This window comes from Caloenas nicobarica, chromosome 7 (assembly GCF_036013445.1).
Source record: "Caloenas nicobarica isolate bCalNic1 chromosome 7, bCalNic1.hap1, whole genome shotgun sequence".
In the NCBI taxonomy this organism is placed as follows: domain Eukaryota; kingdom Metazoa; phylum Chordata; class Aves; order Columbiformes; family Columbidae; genus Caloenas; species Caloenas nicobarica.
Window position 1 is genome coordinate 22,538,232 of NC_088251.1, and position 23,097 is coordinate 22,561,328.

The 23,097-nt window shown below is 42.2% G+C and overlaps 1 protein-coding gene across 6 annotated transcripts in view; it reads left to right on the forward strand.

Annotated features, from left to right (window-relative positions):
- Nucleotides 1–615: 615 nt before the first annotated feature.
- SEC24C (SEC24 homolog C, COPII coat complex component) overlaps nucleotides 616–23,097 on the forward strand; it is a 41,100-nt gene continuing 18,618 nt past the window's right edge. The window contains exons 1-9 of one of the 6 annotated variants that reach the window (XM_065638896.1): nucleotides 616–629; nucleotides 8,178–8,280; nucleotides 10,885–11,087; nucleotides 14,055–14,141; nucleotides 16,373–16,514; nucleotides 17,497–17,666; nucleotides 18,968–19,384; nucleotides 20,641–20,771; nucleotides 21,999–22,067. In XM_065638896.1, the coding sequence (XP_065494968.1) occupies nucleotides 10,913–11,087; nucleotides 14,055–14,141; nucleotides 16,373–16,514; nucleotides 17,497–17,666; nucleotides 18,968–19,384; nucleotides 20,641–20,771; nucleotides 21,999–22,067 (1,191 nt within the window). In that variant the 5' untranslated portion in view covers nucleotides 616–629; nucleotides 8,178–8,280; nucleotides 10,885–10,912. Of the gene's footprint in view, nucleotides 630–1,120; nucleotides 1,176–8,177; nucleotides 8,281–10,884; nucleotides 11,088–14,054; nucleotides 14,142–16,372; nucleotides 16,515–17,496; nucleotides 17,667–18,967; nucleotides 19,385–20,640; nucleotides 20,772–21,998; nucleotides 22,068–23,097 lie in introns of those variants that run through there. The other 5 variants (XM_065638894.1, XM_065638898.1, XM_065638899.1 and 2 more) reach the window with 5 other exon arrangements.

Sequence of the window (23,097 nt, forward strand, 5' to 3'; positions counted from 1 at the left end):
TTTCTCTTTAGGATGATGGCAGGGCTACCCCAAGCCACCTTGACCTCTTGGAATTATAGGGGAAATAAAGTCCATGTTCTCTCTTCTGCTGCAGAGCTTGAAACATAATTTTGTGTTAAGATCCTGAGGACAAACTTCTCTCTTCCTTATTCTGTGTGTGCTCAGGTCTCAGTGACTAACAAGTAGCTCACCAGCCTCTGTGATACCCTCGTACTGTAACAAAGGATGCAGTTTTGCTATGACACCATTGCTCAACTGACTACTCCATTGCAAATATTGTAACACTGCTCATCCAGCACCATTGCACGGTGCTGGTGGGTGCACACCAACACTAGGTAGTGAACAACTCTTGCACCGCCGTTGCATTTCTGTGCAAAACCGGCCCTGGGTCCTCCTGTGCTGCGGTGTCCCACAGGCCGCTGCCAGGACGTGGCACATGGTGTGAACTGTGGGGTTGTCACATGCAGGGACAGGAGTCGGAGTCGATGATCCCTGGTGGGTCCCTTCCAACTCCTCGGGACACTCTGTGATTCTGTCACAGCCAAGCGCACCATGGCCAGTGCAGGCCCTCAGCCCACCGCTGAGCCGCTCTGGCGGTGAGACGCCGATTCTGGGACCGTGCAAGCAACGTGAGAAAACGGCCCCACAGCGGCCCCATGAGAGCTCTGCCACCCCGCTCGGCGCTCGCCTGGACACGGCAGAAGTGCACGGCGCCTGTCGGGCAAGCGCGGCTCCAGCCCGTGCGCCTCGCCGCCGGGCGCTTCCGAAGCGGCGCTGACCGGACGCCGGCCCGGGACCGGGACCAGGACCGGGCCCAGCTCCGCCGGCGCGCCGGGTCGGGCCGGGCCGGGCCGGGCCGGGCCGGGCCGGGCCGGGTCGGGTCGGGCCGGGCCGCGCCCGCCGCCCCCGGACAACCGCCCAGCCACGCGGCGGAGCGCGAGCCCGTGCGGCCCAGCAGGGCGCACTCCGGCGTGCGCCCCCGGAGTGACGTCAGCGCTCGCGGCGCGCTCCCGTCGCGCCTGCGCTGCATCCGGGTCCTGCCGGGTGGGGCGCGGCGGCGGCCGGGGGTTGGCGGGGAGTGCGGACGTGGCAGGCGGCGGGCGGGGGAGCGGCTTCCGGGGAGCGGCGGGGCCGGGAACCGGAAGCGGGCCCGGCAGGAGCGGCGGGCAGCGGCGGTGAGTGAGGCCGCGGAGCGGATCATGGGGGGATGTCGCGCTTGCCGGTGACGGCTGCGCAGGTGCCCTGTGCGGCCGGTACCGTGCCCAGCGGCTCGGCCGGGACCCGAGGCTGAGGCGCTGCCGCCTTCCCCGCCACGGAGCTGGGGCCTGGCCGCGCCCGGCCGGGTGACACGTTGGGCCCGCCGTGCCTACGCGCCGCGCCCGGCCTCTGCCGGGGCCCGGGTCTCACCCGGTAACGTGTCCCGCTCGCTGCCGGTGGCGGCGGGACCTGGTTCTCCAGGGCATGGGCCGCCCCGAGGGGAGCTGTCGGTGTCCCGGCGTGGTGCGGCGAGTCCTGGGCGCTATGAGCCGGGCCGTCGCTCCCTCCCGGAAAGCCGAGTGGTTTATATCGGCCCGGGCGCGCTGTGAGGCACATACCCCTCGGCAACGTCCCTGATCTCTTGTAATCCGCCGATCCTTCCCCCGGTGTTTGTGTTGTGCTGTTCAAGCTTCCACTCATTCGAGGCTTGTAAAGGACGGTGACCCTGTGCGGAGACCCGGTGGCTGAGTTTGGTTTGATTTGATAGTAAAACTTAGCGATTGTCTGCCTGTGGCTTTGAAGAAGGAAGGGAATGGAGATAGCATGACCAAAATACAAATGTAGTCTTGACAAAGTAGTTATGAGTAGTGGACTCTTGCTTTCCGTGTAGATGGTGCTTTCAACATGTTTGTTTTATATTGTTGGAGTTTGCTTCAGTCGTTCTGAGCAATCCTCTTTGGAGTAGGATGAAGGTTAGTTTCATTTATTTTTGTTCTTGGGATGTATCTGAGTATTTTTCAGTATGTGCATGTGGTGTCTTATCTCTGAAACTGTCATCGGAGAGGCTTTGCAAAACCATCCAAACTGGGCCTCCTTGGTCACTATCACACCATAGTTGAAGTTCTGTTTAATCTTACTGGCTGATGGAAGTGGTTTCTGAAACAGGTGAGTTGCTTACACCCACATCAGAGGTTATCCATCCGAGTTAACATTTGTACAATCATGTTAAAATATGGTTTTTGCACTTTAGTGCTCAGTGTTGATAGTTGTTGCAATAGTTCCATAAAAATATTTCTAGATCCTTTCCTATTACAGGGTTCCTTAGCCAACTTTACTTAATGCTGGAGGAGGGGATGTTAGAGGGAGAAAAATTACCATCTCTCATTTAACATGGAATGTCTTGTTGTTGTTGTTGTTTACAAGCAGTGTAAAATCACACCACTGTTTATTAATATGAAGTTGTCATGAGTAAGTTTAGAGAACTTTGACTTTAACCTTTCCTTACCCCCCTCTACTCCTCAACCCCTGTTCTTGGAGTATAGGTGTTCTGGTTATGGGGTGGATGGAAATACATGCAGCCAATACTCCAGAGCGTCTGTCTTTAGAGGAGTCTTACCTTCAATCATGTATATACACTGTGGAAGCATAAGCATTTCTATCTGTTTTTATGTGGAAAAGATTCTTGCTTCTGGAACTACCCTTTTCTGCTGAAGCTGTACCGCTCAGGGTTCTTTATTGCTGTAGACAGACCGTGAAGTGGACATTGATATAAGGAATATTTCTTCTTAATATGTGGCGACATTCACTCTAGGATCTAATTTCATGGCTGAAAGCTGAGTTATAGCAGTGAACGGATGCCTAAAGGTTTATTTATTTAAAGAATCGTTTGATGCTTATACCTCTTTGACTGTTTTCTCCTTCTACTGTAGGGACTATATTTTCTTCCTGTAACACTTATTATCAGGAGGGTCAAAAATCCAAGAAAGAATTGATGGTTGGCTAAGGAAGGGCAAGGTACAAAGAGTGACTAAATATGATCAACAACAAGGTTTCCACAGAGGACAGAAGGTGGATGTTTCTTGTTCTTTAGTTTTGAAAAGCTTTATTAACAATGAATTGTGAAGATAGGACTTGTTCTTGTGTTCAGCAAGATTCATTGTTAACATAGAAAGCACTAATAGACAGTATAAACTGGGCAGTATGCCTTACGAAAAGCTAATTCTGAGCTTTTTTGTTTCTTGCGAGTGATGGAAATTGCGTAATGCATATTTGTGTAGCGGAAGTCAGAGTACAGAAATTCTGGATGAAAGATGGTCAGTGTTACAATGTATGCAGAGAAATCTTATTTAGCATTATAACATGCTTTTTAGTCTTATTCTGTGTATTCCAACTCATCCATTCTTCCTTCTGGCCTCTTCTCTAAACTTTAAACTACTCTTGTAACTCTTCCTAATCGATTATACTTGTGCAAAGTTCACAGAAATGGGACAGATGACTTCACACATTGTAACATGTATGTGGAGGTAGCTAAGGAAGAGAGAAATCTGTCACTGTCATTTCGTCAGTGTTATATTTTCAGTGACTTTTGCCTCCACAGGATTGCTGTCCAGAAGCGATGCCCATAACTGAATGTTTTTGAAATTTTTTCTTAGAGCATTGTTACAAAGACAGGTAAATCAGTCCCACCAGGAGACTTCAGTCACATCTTATACTCTTTGTTGACTTATGTATAAACCTGGCGGTGGTTACAGGGTTTGGAATTAGTGGTAGGTTTAAGGCTAGGTCAAGACTAAGCTTTTTGCACTCAGTTTTTAACTACTTTCACTCTCTTGTAACTTGTATGTTGTATTGGACCTTGCCCAAGATGATGAATCAGCCTAACAAAACAGGATTTAATGTGGCACTTCCTTAGAAGAATGTAGAAGTGATCACACCTTAGATGTGAACTGTATTTTTTAGGTCCTGAAACCTGAAAGACCTCTTCACAACAGCCCAGGAAAGACTGGGCTGCAGAACACTGCCTCAGTACCTGTTGTATCAAGAAGTTCTAGCAGTCAATCTATCCTTTCTTCTCCTGATAGTGTCTTCAGTGAAAATATTGCAGCTTCTGGACTTTCACTGGTATTTAGTTATAAAGTTTCATTTTGAAAACTGTGTGTCTTTTACCTCTCATGAACAGTTAAAACAGATCTTTCTGGTGGTGGCTCAAAATGCATAGATGAAGAAAGTATTACCTATGGTTTGACAAGTTGAGAATCTGCCCAGGTGGAAAGACAGAGTGCCACAAAAATACGGCTGAATTGGAAAGTCAGTTCCAGTAGCGCCGTTTCGATTGATTTGGACAAATGTATGGGAGGCATCCTGTTATAATGGCCTGAGCGGTTCCAGATCTGTCTGTGACTTCCAGGATATAAGCTGCTTTTCCAGGATTTTCTGTAGAAAAACAAAACAGGAGTTTCTAGTACCTGAAGAGACCCAAGTATTCCATGAGTGCTTGTGGAGGACCTAGTCAAGCAGTTGGTGAAACTAAAGCAAGGACATCTGCCTTTTAGAAGAGTGTTCTTAGCTCCAGAGTCTAGGTCTTTATAAGAATGGCATAATTTTGCTACTTCTCCAGAAAGTTGCAGAGCAGAAGCATTAAAAGCACTGTAGGTAATATTCTGAATTGGTCTCTGAGCATGCTGATTGTCCCCTTCTCTCCCACCTTTTGGAAATGGTTTTGATTTCTGTGTTCAGAAATTAAGTAGACATATTTCCTTCGGTTTCAGCATAATATAGGAGACAATGTTGTTGTCATTTTTTTAAGGATCAGTCTCCCCAGAAGATGAAACAAACAAGCCTTTTATTTCTCTAGGACCAGTAAAAAAGACACTAGCATCTTTCTGAAGGAAAGTAATTTTGCTGCATGCATTTCCTTTAGAAACCCATCAAGAACTGATGAGATCAAGCTTTTCAGTTTCAAAAGGGAATTCAACAGTGAATGCAGACCATAAAAATGATGAATATGCAGTTTTCAGTGATTTGGGAGATTTGCTGATTGAAACAAGCTCATATGAATCACTAAGGGTTTTTTTTAAAAAAACCAGCCCATATAAACTGCACTGTTTTCTACTTTGTTTGGATACTAAGGAATCTGGAAACTATTGTAAAAGTTAAAAGATTTTTCCCCTCCCGTATTCCTGTGTATTTTTCTCACAACAGTTTGTTGCTGATGAGCACTGTTTGTCTGTCTCGTATAACAGTGTTCCAGTATGAATTTTAACTGTCTAATTATTTTGACCAAAACTTCCATGGTCAACTGCCTTTATACAGAGGAATAGAAAACGGCGTAGAGTGACTGCTTCATACTTTGCAAGAAAATTGTTATTTATAGTAATGATCACTTGCTGTCATAGTATTTTCCCAATAGCAGGAGTCCTGCTATTTGAGCTTTGTGTATTGTAACTGCTGAGTAGTAATACAACGTTCAACAGCATGTTTTAATATTATATTTGGCTTCATTTTGGTAATACGTTGCTACATGCAAAGGAATATTCTCAACATTTTTATCTAGTGAAACAGCCTATTTTCTCCATTTCTCCCTATCAGGTGTATATATTTCATTATTTCTGTGATTATTATTTCTTTCTTCTTTTTTCTACATGTCAGAAGACAGAGCGCATAAAATTCTCCCTTCCCTTCCCCCATATCTCTTCAAGTGACCAGGTTCTAATTTACATATGTATTTTTTGAGTGGAGACAAAATGAACGCTGTTCGATACAAATGACTCGTAAAGGTAAAGGGGCCCAAGATAGTTGGTTAACATTCAGGGACTGCTTCCACCAAGCTCAAGATCAGTGCATCCCGACACGCAGGAAGTCAAGGAAGGGAGCCAGGAGACCTGCGTGGTTAAACAGGGAACTGCTGGGCAAACTCAAGTGGAAGAGGAGAGTTTACAAATCATGGAAGGAGGGGCTGGCCACTTGGGAAGAATATAAGGCTGTTGTTAAAGGATGTAGGGAGGCAACTAGGAAAGCTAAGGCCTCCTTAGAGTTAAACCTGGCAAGAGGGGTCAAGGACAACAGAAAGAGTTTCTTCAAACACATGGCACATAAAACTAACACCAGAGGCAATGTAGGCCCACTGATGAATGGGATGGGTGCCCTGGTGACAGAAGATACAGAGAAGGCAGAATTACTGAATGCCTTCTTTGTCTACTCTGCTGGAGGCTGTCCTGAGGAGTCCCGTACCCCTGAGGCCCCAGAAGAAGGCAGGGCAATGGAGGAGTTTGCCTTAGTTGGTGAGGACTGGGTTAGGGACCAGTTAAGCAATCTGGACATCCATAAATCCATGGGTCCAGATGAGATGCAACCGTGGGTGCTCAGGGAGCTGGCTGAAGTCATTGCTGGACCACTCTCCATCATCTTTGCCAAGTCTTGGGAAACGGGAGAGGTGCCTGAGGACTGGAGGAAAGCAAATGTCACTCCGGTCTTCAAAAAGGGCAAGAAGGAGGACCCGGGCAACTATAAACCGGTCAGCCTCACCTCCATCCCTGGGAAAGTGATGGAACACCTTATCCTTGGTGCCATCTTAAGACATATCAAGGATAAGAGGGTCATCAGGGGCAGTCAGCATGGCTTCACCAAGGGGAAGTCGTGCTTGACCAACCTCATAGCCTTTTATGAAGACATAACAAGGTGGATTGATGAAGGCAGAGCGGTGGATGTGGTCTACCTTGACTTCAGCAAAGCATTTGACACCGTCTCCCACAGCATCCTCACGGCTAAACTGAAGAAGTGTGGACTGGACGATCGGGTAGTGAGGTGGACCGCAAACTGGCTGAAGGAAAGAAGCCAGAGAGTCGTGGTCACTGGGGTGGAGTCTGGTTGGAGGCCTGTATCTAGTGGGGTCCCTCAAGGGTCGGTACTGGGGCCAGTATTAGTCAATATATTCATCAACGACTTGGATGAGGGAATTGAGTGTACTATCAGCAAGTTTGCTGATGACACCAAGCTGGGAGGAGTGGCTGACACGCCAGAAGGCTGTGCTGCCATCCAGCGAGATCTGGACAGGCTAGAGAGTTGGGCAGGGAAAAATTTAATGAAATATAACAAGGGAAAATGTAGAGTCTTACATCTGGGCAGGAACAACCCCAGGTTCCAGTATAGGTTGGGGAATGACCTATTAGAGAGCAGTGTAGGGGAAAGGGACCTGGGGGTCCTGGTGGACAGCAGGATGACCATGAGCCAGCACTGTGCCCTTGTGGCCAAGAAGGCCAATGACATCCTGGGGTGTATTAGAAGGGGGGTGGTTAGTAGGTCGAGAGAGGTTCTCCTTCCCCTCTACTCTGTCCTGGTGAGACCTCATCTGGAATATTGTGTCCAGTTCTGGGCCCCTCAGTTCAAGAAGGACAGGGAACTGCTGGAGAGAGTCCAGCACAGGGCAACAAAGATGATTAAGGGAGCGGACCATCTCCCTTATGAGGAAAGGCTGAGGGAGCTGGGGCTCTTTAGCTTGGAGAAGAGGAGACTGAGGGGTGACCTCATTAATGTTTATAAATATATAAAGGGTGGGTGTCATGAGGATGGAGCCAGGCTCTTCTCGGTGACAACCAATGATAGGACAAGGGGTAATGGGTTCAAGCTGGAACACAAGAGGTTCCACTTAAATTTGAGAAGAAACTTCTTCTCAGTGAGGGTGATGTAACACTGGAACAGGCTGCCCAGGGAGGTTGTGGAGTCTTCTTCTCTGGAGACATTCAAAACCCGCCTGGACGCCTTCCTGTGTAACCTCACCTAGGTGTTCCTGCTCTGGCAGGGGGATTGGACTAGATGATCTTTTGAGGTCCCTTCCAATCCCTAACATTCTGTGATTCTGTGACTTGTACTGGGGGAGAAGAACAATGGGCTCATTCCTGGACAACTGTCTTCCACCTTCTCAGAGGTGGATACTCTTGGCGCTGCCCCTTATAGTATTCCACATCAGCGATGAGCAAGCGTGTCACCAGCCTTACGTTTGGAGCAAGTCAAGCAACCAAAGTAATGAAGCAACCTTGTCCTCAGCTTCAACGCCAGTGTATCTACCTTTCTATCAGCTGGGACACTGAGTTAGAGCCATCTCCTTTGTGTAGCTACTTTTTCCATAGAAAGTGTAGGAAATTATCTCAAAAATCTTTTCCTCTGTAAGACTTGCATTAAATGAGCTTATCTTTTGGTTTTAGTATCATTACAGAGAGCGCAACAAGCTAACAGATATTACCTGTTCAAGCGGGAAATACTGGTATTCACATGAGGGAGAGGAGGGAAGACTCAAAAGATCATCGGGTAAGGTCACTTATTGAGTATACACTTGCAAGGGTCATGCTTGGGTTTTTGCCTCATCATGCTTTTAAAAAAAAAAAAAAAAAAGAGGGGAGGGGGAAAAAGAAGCGTGAAAGCTTGATCTTCACCTGTCCTGTAGTAATTCCTTGTTCAAAGATCTATTCAAGGATTTCTGTAGGTGTAACTTGTGAAGAGTGTCTTAATGGTTATAGCCCAGGAGGTATCATGGTATCCTGCAGGATGCTGCTCCTTTGCCTCCAGCTTTTCCTGGAGGAAGGACCTGTTAGTAAGAGCAGCGAGTAGAAGCCAAGTTCCTCATGCACAATCCAATAAGCAATAGTCAGGGCCAGGAGGAAGAGGAAGCAGCTCTCCTTCCTTGGCAGAAGCCCTGCCTGGGTGTTCCATGATGTGTGGGTAGAGGAGTCTTCTCCCTGTGTTGTCCCTTCCCTTTACTCCCCCTTTGTAGGAGGAACTGCTTTACTGTTTGCACTGATGGGAGATGGTTGGGGTAGGTCTGTAATTGCAATGTGGTGGTGCTGGTTGCCTGCCTGGGGAGGAAGAGGTTAACCTGCAGGAGAACTTGGGAAGGGAGCAGGTCCCAAAGTCCAAATTTCCTGGCCCCATGGCTGGTCAGGTTAGACTGTTCTGCAGAACTAAGTCAAAGGTGGTGTTGGAAACCAGAATCTTTAGCAAGGACTCTCTTGCTGTCATGTTTATCATGTGTAATCATGTTTAAAAACACTGCAGGCTAATAAAAAATTCTGTGAGGTTGTAAGCTGTTCCAAGTGACATTAGATGTTACTTTCAAGACCAAATTACCTTTAAATCTTTTAAGATAACTTTTTTCCTAAACAAAAGCCCCATCATTACCTTTATACAGTTTGAAGAATAAAAATATGAAACTTCATTTATTTCCTTTCATATAAAGTTTAAGATCCAATTTCACAGTAACCATTAGCATTCTTAGTATTGACATTTGTCATGTTTGCTACCTGTAGGAGGTGGAATGTAGTATGTATGTATTGATTATGCTGGCTTTCTTCTGTAAATAATAGATTGCTGTGTTGTGATATATGTATTTTCCCTTTATGAGATATATATATATTTGGATCTGAAAGAATTTCTTCCTGTGTGGATGGTTCTTATGGAGCTGTACAACTGTTGTGTCACTTGTTGAAATAATTCTTTGACATCGTATTTTTGGTAATGTGAAGAACCAACCTTAGCATTGGTTGGCACACTCAAATCAGTGTATAGGCAAAACAGCTGGCATTTGTTATCCGCTTGAGTTAAGCTGTAGATTCCTTATGGGGATTTGCCTCAACTGGCTGATGGCTGTTGCAGCTGTATGTCTCCTCTGTGCTAAGATTTACTATGTATCTTTAATGCACAAGTTCATCATAGGGTTTGGAGAAAAATATGAGGGAAAAATGAGTTATTTGCCTCACTTTAACTTTGCATTTTTGTATAAACTGCAGTCTTTTAATAGAAAATTGCTCTAAACACACGTTTCTTTACAGTGTTAGTGTAGATAGTCTTAGCTGAAGAGGGTAACAGACATACAGAGTGTCCAAAGGAAGACAGGGGATGCAAAATATCCTTGGGAAATAGACCATGAGGGAATCTCCTGCCTGTGAAGGCTGCTTCTTGCCTGTCCACAGCTCAAGGGCTCTGAGGGTTATCTGCCTGCTTGGTACCATGGCGCTGTAATAATCGTCTGCTTGGTTTGGGCTCTCCTAGTGCCATTTCTGTTTTGATAGTGAGTCAACCGCTTTATACAGTTAATTAGAGGAACTGGGAATCTGTATGTTAAGCAATATTTCTTGCACAACTTTGCTAAGAAACATCTCTCCTGTCTCTGATGCTCTGTTTTAGGTCTTTTCCTTTTGTATAACTCCTTTAGTGATGTCTTTGCCTGGGATGCTTTTCCACTTTGAACATCTTTCTCAGATGAACATGCTGCTTTTGGAATATCTTAGTTTTCTGAAATTTATCTACATAACAAGGACTTTAAATCATCTATTGTTAAAAAACAAACAAACAAGACAAAAAAGTCTATATTGGTCCTGTTCTGCATTCTATCAAACACTTCAAGAAGCAGCTTTGTGGATGGTGGAGTGTGTGTTGCTTGTAGTGAGGAAGCATGATCATATAGACCAGCACAGAGATGAAAACTGAACTTGTTTAGTGTTATTGAAGTGTTGTTATGTTAAGGAATCTCTCATCTTGTAATGAAATCTGTTTTCTGTTGGTCTGATGTTCTCTGAGGTGGAAGTAGTTTGTAAGGTGTCTCAGGAAGCTTGATAATCATCTGCTATGGAGTGGCAAATTATGGTCTATTTTTTCTAAGAAGATGATCACAAGACTAACCAAGATGAAGCAGTGAATAAGTTGATTAGAAGACATAGTTTCTGAAAGTACTGTTTTCTAACTAGCTCTTGTAAAGCATTTATCTTACTTGAAAAAATTGCTGTGCAAGAGTAAATAACCATTAATGTTTTACTTTCCTGAGTATCTCAGGAGCTCTTATTTCTGCGAAAACAGTAGAGAAGTTGGCCAGTTTGGTTTTATGTCTGCTAAAAGCCATTTTCCCCCCTCTTTTTGCAGGTGACATTAGTTTGGGGATGTGAATAAAATGAGTGTAAACCAGCAAGCTCACGCAGGGCCTCCTTATGGGCAACCTCAGCCTGGATATCAGGGATACCAGCAGCCTGCCTACGGAGGACAGCCATTGCCAGGGGTTCCTCAGTCGCAATATGGAGCTTATAATGGGCCGATGCCAGGATATCAACAGCCAGTCCCTCCACAAGGTACTTCTCAGTCAAAACCTAATGATTGATAACCTGTGAATTGTTGCGCACATGGATTTTTTTCTGTATACTTCCTATTGTTAGTCTTTATTTTGTAGTAGAAATTCTCTTCTCTTCTGTATGTAGCTTACATAATGTTAAAAATCATGTTCTTCCTGTACTTTCTGAGGTTATTATTCTATCACTTGTCCATTTTAGTAGGGCTTACTCTTCTTGTAATAGCTCATAAAATTAACACGTTGAGAAGCACAGCCTGCTTTTTTTTCCCTGTGTGTCCCTGCCTCCATGGTACTGAAGCACATGACCAGGACAGTCTTCCTGATGAGGTTATGTTGAGGGGCAGCAGTTAGGGACTGTAGCAGATTTATAACTGAGACTGCCTAACATTATTATGTAGAAAGTTCTGCTCTCCTTCCTGAAAGATTAAGACCTGCAATTCTAAGCAGAAAGTGTATTTGGAGCTGTTTTCTCTAATGCCTTTAAAATCAATAGAGAGCCTGTGGACATGTGGGCAAGCTAATGTGTTCCAGAATTTCCCTGGTTCTGCAGGATCATATCACTTGTTGGTTTTGTTTGTTAAAAAAAAAAAAGCTGCTTTTTTTCTGTTTTCAAAACAAAGGCTAACTTAAAATTATTAAAGAACTGTAGGAGTCTTTGTTTCCAAGTACCTGAATTGCTTTAGGAGATTAATAGTGACTTTGGCATCTGAAATGTAGAGGAGAAAATACTATTGCTGTCAGTAGAAGTATTTCTACCTTTCAAAATCACGTGGATGAATTCAGTTCTGCTGAGATAAGCACAACACAAACTTTCACTCTGAAATGTTTGTTTAGATTTCAGATCGGTATTCTGAGGAATGAGGAATATGCTAATCATGCTAATAGTCTCTGTATTATTCTCCCCTCCAAATACATCTTGAATTTTTTTGCAACTTCTTGAATTTTAAACTGAACTCAACAAGAAGGACAGAAGAAACAAAGTATTTGTAGTTGTCTTGAAACTAACAGAAGTGGGAGACTGAAATCTGGGAGCTGAATGATTGCCCTGTTTGCTTTTTTGTCTGGAGTTATCAGGGTAGTGGAGTAGAAGAGTTAGTGTGGTGTGATAAAGAATGGGTTATTCAGTTGCTTCATCTTCCTTTTCTTTCCTTAATCTTCTCTTCCCCTCCTCTCAATAAATCTCTTTCAACAGCACTTTTAATCTGCGAGTTTTGAACTAATTTCACAGAGGGTTTAAATTGCTATAAAAGTAATGAAAAGCAGCAGTGGGCAGAGGAAAGGAATGCTGGTCCCTGGGAAGAGGGGCAGAGCTCTGCCGTGGAGCGCTCTTTTGGGCTGCTCAGTGTAGCCATTGAACAACAAGAGTTTCCTGTCCCATGGAAGGAATGGGGAGAAATTGAACTTGCTTCAGTGAGAGAGAGGAGATTCAAGAAGGACAAAGATTACTACAGATTTGTTCAACAAGTTTAATCAGTGCAGCTATTTATAGAAAACAGATTTTAGCTGATAACAGCGTGAAGAATGTTTAGGATCTTTGTGAAAAGAAACTGATGAGCATTAGATACTTCAAGAATTATTTACAAGGCTGAAAAGCATTTCTTGTTAAGGGAATTAAATTTTTCCTTCTGAATTATTTCTGATTTGCCTTTTTTAACTTCAGAACAAAAGAAATGTGGTTCATAACAGTTCAGTAAGGACATACCTAGGAAGCTTGATAGCTTGCATATAAACTTGTGCAGATTAAAAATGCAGATTTTGTTTGTGCTAGTAATGATTGTAAAGTAGTGTGACACTGAGGGCCGCAAGGTGATCTCATTTGGACAACAAAAGTGTATTGCACTACTCTTAAGTACTATCTCATGTGCTGTATTGATATATCAGGGAAAGGCCACCCATTTGTGGAGATTTCTCTTCTGTCTTTTCTTATGAGACCATCCTTCCTAGACTTAGCAGACTGTATTAAGGAGATCTCAGTTGTCAAGTTGTGCATTTTAGACCTGTTACTGTAAATCCAAAAGGAAGGAATGTAAAATTCAGAGCAGTAGCACAACAGCCAGAAGTTGACCTGTCAGTAGCTGCTGAATATGGCATCCAGGTGGAAATAAGCAGGCAAACAAGCAAGGCATTGTCAAAGAGAGCAGATAGGTGATAGTGAAGACAGTGACAGTTTCTACTCCCATCTCCAATGCATTCCGTTTATTGCTCGTCTTTGTAGCAAGATCCATTGTAGCTGCATAATATAGAGGAGAGAGAATTAATTTCAGAGGCCCTAAGTGATAGGAATTTAGTGAACACTGAGGGGTAAAAGGAAAACTGTCAATGTTATTTTGTGATCTCAAAGTAGTTGTCTTAGGGGTTTATTTTTAACAATAAAATTGCTTGGAGGATTGAGTGGAGAAGTGTTGGGAGCAGGTGCCATCCTCAGTCAAGGAGCCTTTTGCATCTGGTTTATGTGGCAAGCCCTAGCTCTAACTAATGGAAACATAGGAATGCTGTGCCAGTGATGCTCCTCTTGCTGGGGACCAGGAGCGGAGTACTGTGCTGCCAGCTGAAAATAGCTGCTTCTTGTTATGAGCATGTTGAAAGAACCGGGACGATTTTGCACCAGTCTATCAGTTTCTTGCTGATGAGATCACGCAGTTGAAAGTGCAAACACAATTATCCGAATACCAGTAACAATTAGACTGCTGCTGGATTGTTTTACATAGACTCAGTTTAGGATACTATTACCACTTGTATTAACATTAATATATTAACTATGTTGGTAATGTATTAACTATGTTGGTAATATACGTTGTGCGAAATAGAACAGTGAGAGGGAGTATAGCTTAAGGAATAATGTGGTAAATGTGACATGGATTTTATGTATATGAAATTTTCTGCACGAGGTACTGTTCTCAGCCTTGGAAACACTGTTTCTTGGTGCCTTTTCTCAGGCTTGATTTACTGGTGTATTCTGTCTTTCCAGGTTACTTTCCTTCCCTGGGGTTCCCTTCAAAGGGCTCTCCTGTATCTCTCAACTCTGATACTACTTCTCTTGCACCCAATTTCATAGGTAAATGGTGTCCTTTCTGTGAGAGTATTCGTGCTGTGCTGCTTCTTCTGTGCCAGGTTCCCATTTAATATGAATATTTATCTCAAGGTGTGGGTACCTGATTATTCAGAGGGAGGTGGGTGGGACGCTTCCCAATCTATTCGTAGGTAGCACTGCAGAAACATAAATAGGCTATGAAGAAATAATCCTAGTAGAAATCCCTTATGCCTGCAGATTCATAGATAAAACCTGACTTGTGACTAATGTTTTCTGAAGTCTGATTTCAAAACCTGAACTGGCTGAATCAGGTTCTGTCGGGGAGAAGCCTTAGTTTAAAAGAATGCAGTCTCCCACTTGAGAGAACTAAAACATGAGGTTTGAAATGATAGCATTGCCATGAAGAAATGAAAAATCTACCCAAGCACCAGGAGGTTGTTATTGGAAGTCATGGAATATTTATAAGTTGTGTTTTCATTTAAGAGAAAAAATAAGTTTTTAGCTTCCTGGACTAAGCCAAATAAATGTCAGGAATAATTATGATTCCAAAAGCTGTGGCTTGAAGAAAGCAACACTTTTGCAAAGCTAGCAAGAAAGATGTAAGAATTAGAAACATGGCAAGAAATAATTTTGTATTTTTCCTTCTTTCCAACTAGTAGTATTTTGGAAGAGCGATTTCTAGCAGTGTCAATTTGTTTAAAAGAGTGAGGAGTCAGAACTAGGCCAAGACCATATAGGCTCGAGGCTTTAAGTAAAATCACAGGCATTTCCTGTTTTGCTGTAATCTACCTCCCTTTTGAGGTCTCTGAGTAAGAAAAATATCTCAGAGGTGCTGAAGGGGAACTTCAGGATTTCTCAAGAGTAATGACCTTAAAATAATAAACCGCTAAGTATTCATGCCTGTTCAAGTGAATTTTTTTCAGTGGCTATTTGAGCAGTCTGTGGTAATGGTTGCAGAACTATATTTGTTACAAGAACAAGAAAAAGAAGACTTCAGAAGCTTTTTCTGAAGTAAGCATGTATTTGTCAAATTGCATGCCTTTTAAAATTAAGGCAGGGAGGAAGTTAACATAAGCAAAAAGAAGTGTAGGATCCCTCCAGGTATTGCATTAAATATGCTTTCAAAGACAAAGATAACACCAAACAATTTACATGTACTATCAAAGGAAGGAGATTCCAAACAGATGAAAGTTTATAAGATTAACTGAAAAGGTATCACAAAAGACGTTCAGAAATAGAAATACCACACTACATACAAATCATTAGAGATCAGGAAATGCTTAGCCAGAGAAACAGTAAGATGAAGATGCTGTAACAGCACTTTAGAAAACACAAGATTTAATGAGGTAAAGGTATATAAAAATGATAAATGTCTCTGGAAATAATTAAGTCCTAAGTCTCAAAATGAAGAACAGCAGGAGGTTTAGTAATAAAGAAAAAAGCCCCAAGAAATTACTGGTTATTCATACAAGGTCTAGTTAATCCCTTCTTTGAATTTACATTGACAAGCTTACTATGAATTACTTGTAGCAGATAAGATAAAAATATATGAGTTGAAACATCATGCTTTGTTATATAAATTATACTGTAGAATTGAAAAAAGGTTTATCTTATTTCCTATTTCATAATGGTTCATCACAATAAGGTTGCAGTGTCCCTTTTAAACTTGTCATGCTGGTCACTGTCAGAGACACAGCAATGTTTATGTGCTGCCGTGGTCTCATGAGGCAGTTTACTCGGTTTAGTCATCTATATTTAACGATACCCCATACATGAAGTATGTTCTCTTGTGGTTCGCAGTCACGGTCATATGGTTGTTCTAATTATCAGCATTTTAAACTCAGATAACCTACTTACCTTTCAAGTAGGGAAAACGGACCTGTAATGAACATAAGGTTTCATGTGAATACTTTTCTTGGTCTGGATACCTTACTGACAAGATACCGTTCTTTTCTTCATCAAAAGGTGAAATTGTCTTTTGAAGACCCTCCACAGTACATATTTTCTGCATAGTCTGTGTAGAGATGTTGACCAGTGACATTGGCTAAAAATATTTTTGCTTTCAGTTTTGCTACTTCGAATATGGTTGTATAAATTATTTGTTGCTCATGGAGTATTGCTACATCAATTTGGCCACTGCTAGGTTGTTCCTGCACTGTTTTTATTTCCTGGATTTTTCATGGTGATTGGTTCAAGCCCTTGTTTCTGTGAGTAATTTGTGACTTTATTTTTTTATTTTCCTCTTATGTCTGTAGGTTTATTAAGAGCCCCTCCAACATCTGGAGCTCCCCCTCCAGCCTCTGAAGCATCTCTTCCTTCTGGCCACTTGGCATACAGTCAGTATGGACACGAAGACGTGCAGAATGGGGTTCCAGCCTCAGCAGCCCAGATGCAGAGGTACATACAAGAAGAGCAAATCATAACAAAGACCTACCTTGGTAAACCTGTGCTAGGTCTAGACCTTTTAGGATCTGAAACAAACTAAACACTTTGTTTTTCCTGTGGTGGACGTTGACTTTGTTTATTGCTTCCTTATTGTTTTTAAAAAGCATTTTGCCATAGGAGTATTCGTTAGACCATAAGAATGTCTGGAGATGAAAAACTTGTGGAAGGATTTGAGCAGATGTCAGTGACTCATCAAAACCACTTCTCCTCTGAAGACTTTCTATGGAGTAGTCATTTTCCCATAAGGAATTTTCTGATTCCCATAATCTGTCTTGTTTTAAAACAATTACATTGACACAGCTGTAGCATTTGATTCCTTGGCAGTGTGAACCGATCTGTCTGGAGCGTGTTGCTGTCTGTCATTACTGGGTAATTCCTTAGGATTGATTCTAGGTCCTTTTCTGTCCGTTGTGGATCCCTAAATTATCTTCATCTAAAGCTCTTGCGTATCTTCTCCAGAAAGATATTGCCATTACCTCTGTGGTGAAAGTGGCAACAGTTCTCACTGCTTCATTTTGATTACTGGTTATGGGGGAAGGTGTTTTTTGTTTCCTTCTGGTGAAGCTCAGCACTGTTAGCTGGAGGGTCCAAATCGTTTGAGCAACAGCGCATTCTTACATAGCTGTGCAGGCCTTACTGTTGCTCACCCTGTAGACTCTGTTGCAGTATTTCTGATTTGCGTTAACTAAAATGGAATTAACAAAAAAATGCTATAAATGTAGAATTTGTAATTTAAGACCTAATGGATTTTTTTTATCAAGGGGATTCAGGTTCATGCAGGATACGTGGTTATTTTTCCAAAACTGAGCTACAGTGCTTCAGGTAAATAATTGAGACCCAGGTAGTGTTTATGTGCTAGAAAAAATTTAAAATGCACAGAGAATTGTAACTGCTTGTATAATGGGGAATCCAAGTTTCTCATCTTATTTCTCAGGCCACCTGCTTCTAAGCCGTTTCTGCCAGGCTCAGCACCCGCGCCTGTCCAGCAATATGGTCCCCGCCCAGCCAGTGTACAGCAGCTCAGCAATCACATGGCAGGGATGACGATTGGCACTACTACTGGTACTACAGCCTCTGCTCCTCCCCCAGCTGGGCTGGGCTATGGTGAGGTTTCCTGGCTACAGAAATATGCTGTTTCTTTTCATTTACGCTAGGAATTTCAGAAAAGATTTGCTCTTGTCAGTGATTCATTACCATGCAGTGATGAAAATTCTCTGGATGTTGACATCTGCCGTAGTAAACGATAGTTTCGTTGACTAATAGGGTCATTGTTAGGGAAAACACAACTGAGACCATTGCAGCAAACAGTCCAGGAAGTACTGCAGGACAAGAGTAACAGCAGAGAGTAACAATATTTCTCCTCAGGCAGGTGAATCTTGGTGTGAAACATGGAAACTGTCTTTCCTGAAGTAAGCTGTTGGAGGGTCTACATGCCTTGCCACTGTTGTGCAGCAGCCCAGTCAAAAGAAAAAGAGTTCAGTAAATCAGAAAAGACCGAAATTATTCTGTGAAGGGCTTTGCTGGAAGTTGAGAAGAAACTTACTTAAACAGTATAAGCTGATTTTAGCCATTTTTTTTCTATTGTATTACATCTACAGTCCCACTGCTGTAGATTGTAGGACTTTTTATAATTGAAGACTAGAGACTTGTCTTTAGTATGTGTAAGCTCATCTGACTATGCTTTTTAAAAATTGTTTTGGTAAAGTAGTTTTTGACAAGCATCTCTCATACTTCAATGCAGACTTTATAGGAAAATTAGGAGTAGGGAATGCAAATTTCTTTAGCCTTTTGGCAATGTGTTTGTCTAAAATTATCCTCTGAAATAGTACAGTGGTAAATACAGTAGATTCTGGTTCCATGCTATTAAAACCACGAAGCTTGAAACCATTCTTGAACTCAAGGAATCAGTAGACAGACTTGTGGTTGTTCTTATTTTGCCCCTTTTTTCTGGCCCTAAGTCCTGAAGTGTGTTCTGATTATGTAAAATAAAAAGCTCAGACTTTGAGAGGACTATGAAGGATCTATCAAGTCTCAGGTCCCTTGGAGGAGCTCTGATCAGTTTAGGAGGGTGTTCAGTTAAGGTTTGTCTCTGAAGATGAAGAAGTGGTGGACCTGTTTAGATGATCTAGAGCAGGAGTGTCCAACTCATTTTCACTGGGGGCCACATCAGCCTTGTGGTTACCTTCAAAGGCCCGAATGTAATTTTAGTAGTGTATAAATGTAACTACTCCTATATTCACACAGTCCTAAAGTTACATTTGGCCGTTTGAAGGCAACCATGAGGCTGATGTGGCCCTCGACGAAAATGAGTTGGACACTTCTGATCTAGAGCAAACAGGTTTTGCTTGCATCTTAATTGTCTTGAGGATAGAAGAAAATGGTGTTATATCTTCTTTTCTTATCAGGTCCCCCAACATCGGTTCCTCCAGTCTCAGGATCTGGTCTCTACACACCTTACACTGCAAGCCCAGGGCCACCTCCTACCAGTGTGTCTCAGGGTCTTCCTTTGGCACAGCCTCCGTTTCCTGGTCAACGCCTACCTGCTCAAGTCCTTGCTTTTGCCCCTCCTCCCCCTTCTACAGGGATTGGACCTTCCTCTTACCCTCCTACCACAGGTGCCCCAAGGCCACCTACCTTGCCTGGCCCACCGCTGCCTGGGCAGACAGTTGCTGGACCACCAGCCTTCCAGCCTAATCATGTGTCCTCACCACCACCTCCACCAGCTATGTCAGGGCCGCACCCTGGGCCTCCCATGGGTGGCCTCCATGGACCACCTCCTCCCACTCATCCTCCTCAGCCAGGATACCAAATGCAGCAGAACGGTGAGTATTCCTGCTATAGGAATTGCAAGTTATGTGTGATGTTTGTGTGCTGCAAAGTGGGAACTGGATTTCAGGTTTTTAACTTGAAGGCTTCGGGCTGCACTTCACAGCTTCCCTCTTTTTTTCCCTTTGCTCATATCTGAAGGACAAATCTAAGACAAACAACAGGATGTGTCATGCTAAGATATTTGTTATACAGGTTTTAATCAGATTAATGTAATGAAAGGAATCCTAGCTTACTTGGCCAAAAAGTTGTTTAAGAATTAATGCCATAATTCTACAAGAATTTGTGGTCAAAATTTTATTATGAACTTTAATGTCTGCAACCTCATCTGTTCAAAAGTAGACTCTGGAAATCCTGAAGAGCTTTATTATCTTTTTTAAATTTGTGGCCAACGTGCATATGCAATGTGTATGAAAGGAGTTGTTAAATGTTGAGGAGTTGCTACTTTTTCTTCTTTAATTCACAAAACTGTGTATTTATCTTCTTGTAGAACCTTTCACATTTTGTGTATGCTTAGAAGTAATATCAGTTAAGCTTTCTGAATTATAAGAGTCTTGGCTGATTTTTAATCAATAACATTTACAGACAGCTAGGATAAAGTAATCATATGCAAGTGTCAGGATTGAGAATCCCGTTCCCCGTGCAGTTTGCACAACTGGCCAGGTAATTTACTTAAAAATATTTGCCCGAATTGCTATGAATTGTAAAAACCCTAATGGAGTAAATCATACTGTTATTCCATAACGGATAGAAAATGTCTACAGTGTTTATGAAATAACTTCACGTAATTACAAAACAGAAGAGATAACCACACATTAACCTATTAATGTGTAATTTCAGACAAGCCAAAACTGCCCAAGAGAACTCCTTGCATACCTTTGGTTTGAGGAATTATGTGTCACCCATTAGCTATTTTGCTGTTCTGTGTTCACTTTCTATTAGGCAGTTCTGCAATTTAACTTAAACGTTCATAGTGCATGATCCTAATGCATATTTTAATCATACTTTTCTAAAAACAGTTACGTTAGTCTAAAAAGTGTGTTTCGTTAAGTCTGGTTTTAAGGAGAACTGTATCCTTCAGTTTATTGGCTCATTGATAAAGGTGTACAGGTCTAAGCTGAAACACTGTGATAAATACGTTTAATCCTAATTAACTGAAAAACATGTGAATTTCTTGTTGACAGGAAAAATGCCTAATGAGGAAATACCTGCTATTAGCCATTGTTTGATTTTGCTCTCCCTTTCTTCTAAGGTTCCTTTGGGCAAGTGAGGGGTCCTCAACCAAACTATGGAGGAGCCTATCCAGGAACACCAAATTATGGAAGTCAGCCTGGACAACCACCTCCACCAAAACGCTTGGATCCAGATTCCATTCCTAGCCCTGTAAGCTTACTTTACTCTTCCTAGTGTGAACTCTTCCATAGTGTCTTTACATAAAGCAGAACTGACAAAGACCAAAGCTGAAAACAGGTTTATCGTTCCAGAGAACATCAGTCTGTTTTCCTGCTTATTTTCTCTCGTATATCCAGCTTCAGTCTCTTGTTATGAGTAAGCCTGAAGTAGTATTTTTCTTGTCGACTCAAGAAAGGCACTGCATATGCAAATCAATGCTAAAATTCCTCAGGTCTCTTTATGTACTATGTTACATTTTGAGAATCCTTGAGGGCTTTGATGAAGCTTATTTCTCCATTTCTGGATTCTTGCTTGATGACTGTCCAAGGTGAACTAATTTCAGGTTTTGAGGTGACCACCTGTGAACTGTATGATCCAAGTTTAAAGTATGGTTAATAGGACTTGATTGTAGTGTTTTTCCTTTCTCTTTTCCTATAATCTGTCAAGAAGCTTGTTGGCATTTTTTTGATCATTAAATCATGACACTACTTCAGTCAAACAAACAGTCAGATAGACAACTTCTCAGATTGGTATTATCTTTCAGAATGGAGGTTCTGAGAAAGGATGAGCAGTGATGTGTAATGGTTAGCAACAATGCATAATATTAAGCCTGGAGGTATTATTGCAAATAGTAGTTTGATAAGCAGTAGCCTAGAAAGGTTTCCTGTTACAATCAGTTTACTTCAAAACTATAAAAATAGTTTTACCTTGATTTACATCTTAGATCTGGACTGGTGCTGTTCAGAAGTTGTTGCTATTCAAAAAAGATTATCTGTTTAGACTCCAGGTTTATGTAAAGTTTATGACCATATTTTTTTAATAGAATAAAAGTAGTCTTTAATTGCTTGCCTGCTTCCCTTCTCATCCCACTAAATGAGGTCTCAAATGGCTTATGTCAGTTGCCTTCATTTTAGCATGTTCTTAAAGCATAAGTCCCGAATTTCTAACTGAAATGAGCACGTGAGCCACTGCCTCTGTTGGCAACGTCTTCAGAGCCCAGGCCCTACATCCTGGCAAGACTGGGTTTGGGATCAGCCTGTGCTGCAGAAGCTGATGTTTCCTGTTGCATGAACCAATATCCAAATGTATCTAATTCCAGTGCTACAGGTGTGGGTAGACAGAAGTAACACTGTTACTTTTTGTTTTATTATTCTCTTTTCTTTTTCCTTTTTCTCTTTTTTTTTTTTTTTGTGGCACTCTTATTTTTTTTAAAAAAAGCAACTTAATGAGCTGCCACCCCAGCAGAAACCCAGGCACAGAATAGACCCAGATGCAATTCCTAGTCCAGTAAGTGCTGTATATGTGTCAATTGTAGTCTGTGTGTTGGTGACCATCTGTGCATGCCTGCAACCTGAACTTCACCTCACTAACCCTCCATCATTAATCCTTTACCCTTTCCTTGCTGTCTTCTTCTTGCCTTGTAAAAATGAGTAACGTTACACCGCAGGAGGTTGTTAAAAATCTTCTCTTCCATGATGAATGGCGAGGCAATAGAAAGCAGACTTGCAAAAACAGATCATGAAGAATGTCTCCCCATCACTGTGTCTGATCTATAAAATACCTTCTTCATCAGATTCCACCTGGCATTTTTAGTGTAAGCCATCGGTATCATTGTCCATACAATGTGTGTCTCATGTTAACATACACAGAGCATGAGCCTTTGTAGCCATGTTTCCTACCAGTTTTGAGCAGAACTTGATTACTCTTCTTGTTGATATACCAGTACTGAGCTAGTGCTTTGATGGTCTAAAATTGCAGATGAACTGTTTTGTTTTGATGTTAATTCTTGATGTAAATCTTCTAGTAGATTCATATGAGGCATGGGGAGCTATGAACATTCTCTCATTATCTGTACTCATACATAACCATTAAATTTTGAATTTTAAAATCTAATGTTTATGTGTAGAGAATCTTACCTAAAGAAAGAAAAAAGCAGCTACCTTTTGGATTGGAAGTAAAAAACACGTTTGACTTTCCATTACTGTCATATCACTTCTTCCTCGTTTAGCCAAAGTTGATCATATAAGAGGTACCAGTGGTGAGATCACAACGTCAGTCAGTCTGTAGAGGTTTGAAGTGGGACTAGGTTTATTCTGGAGCACTCACTGCTGACACTATGGGAGGCTTTCTGCTGGCAACTTGGAATTCTTAGTGAGAGGGTAGAAGTTCTACCATGCAAACTTCTGCATTTCATAATTCACTCTAGGCAAAGGTGTATGTGTTTGGTGGCAAAATAAGATTGGAAAAATGATTGCTGACTTTAATGCTTTCACTCGGGTACTGGAATGGAAATATAGTTAAAACGGTGTATTACTAC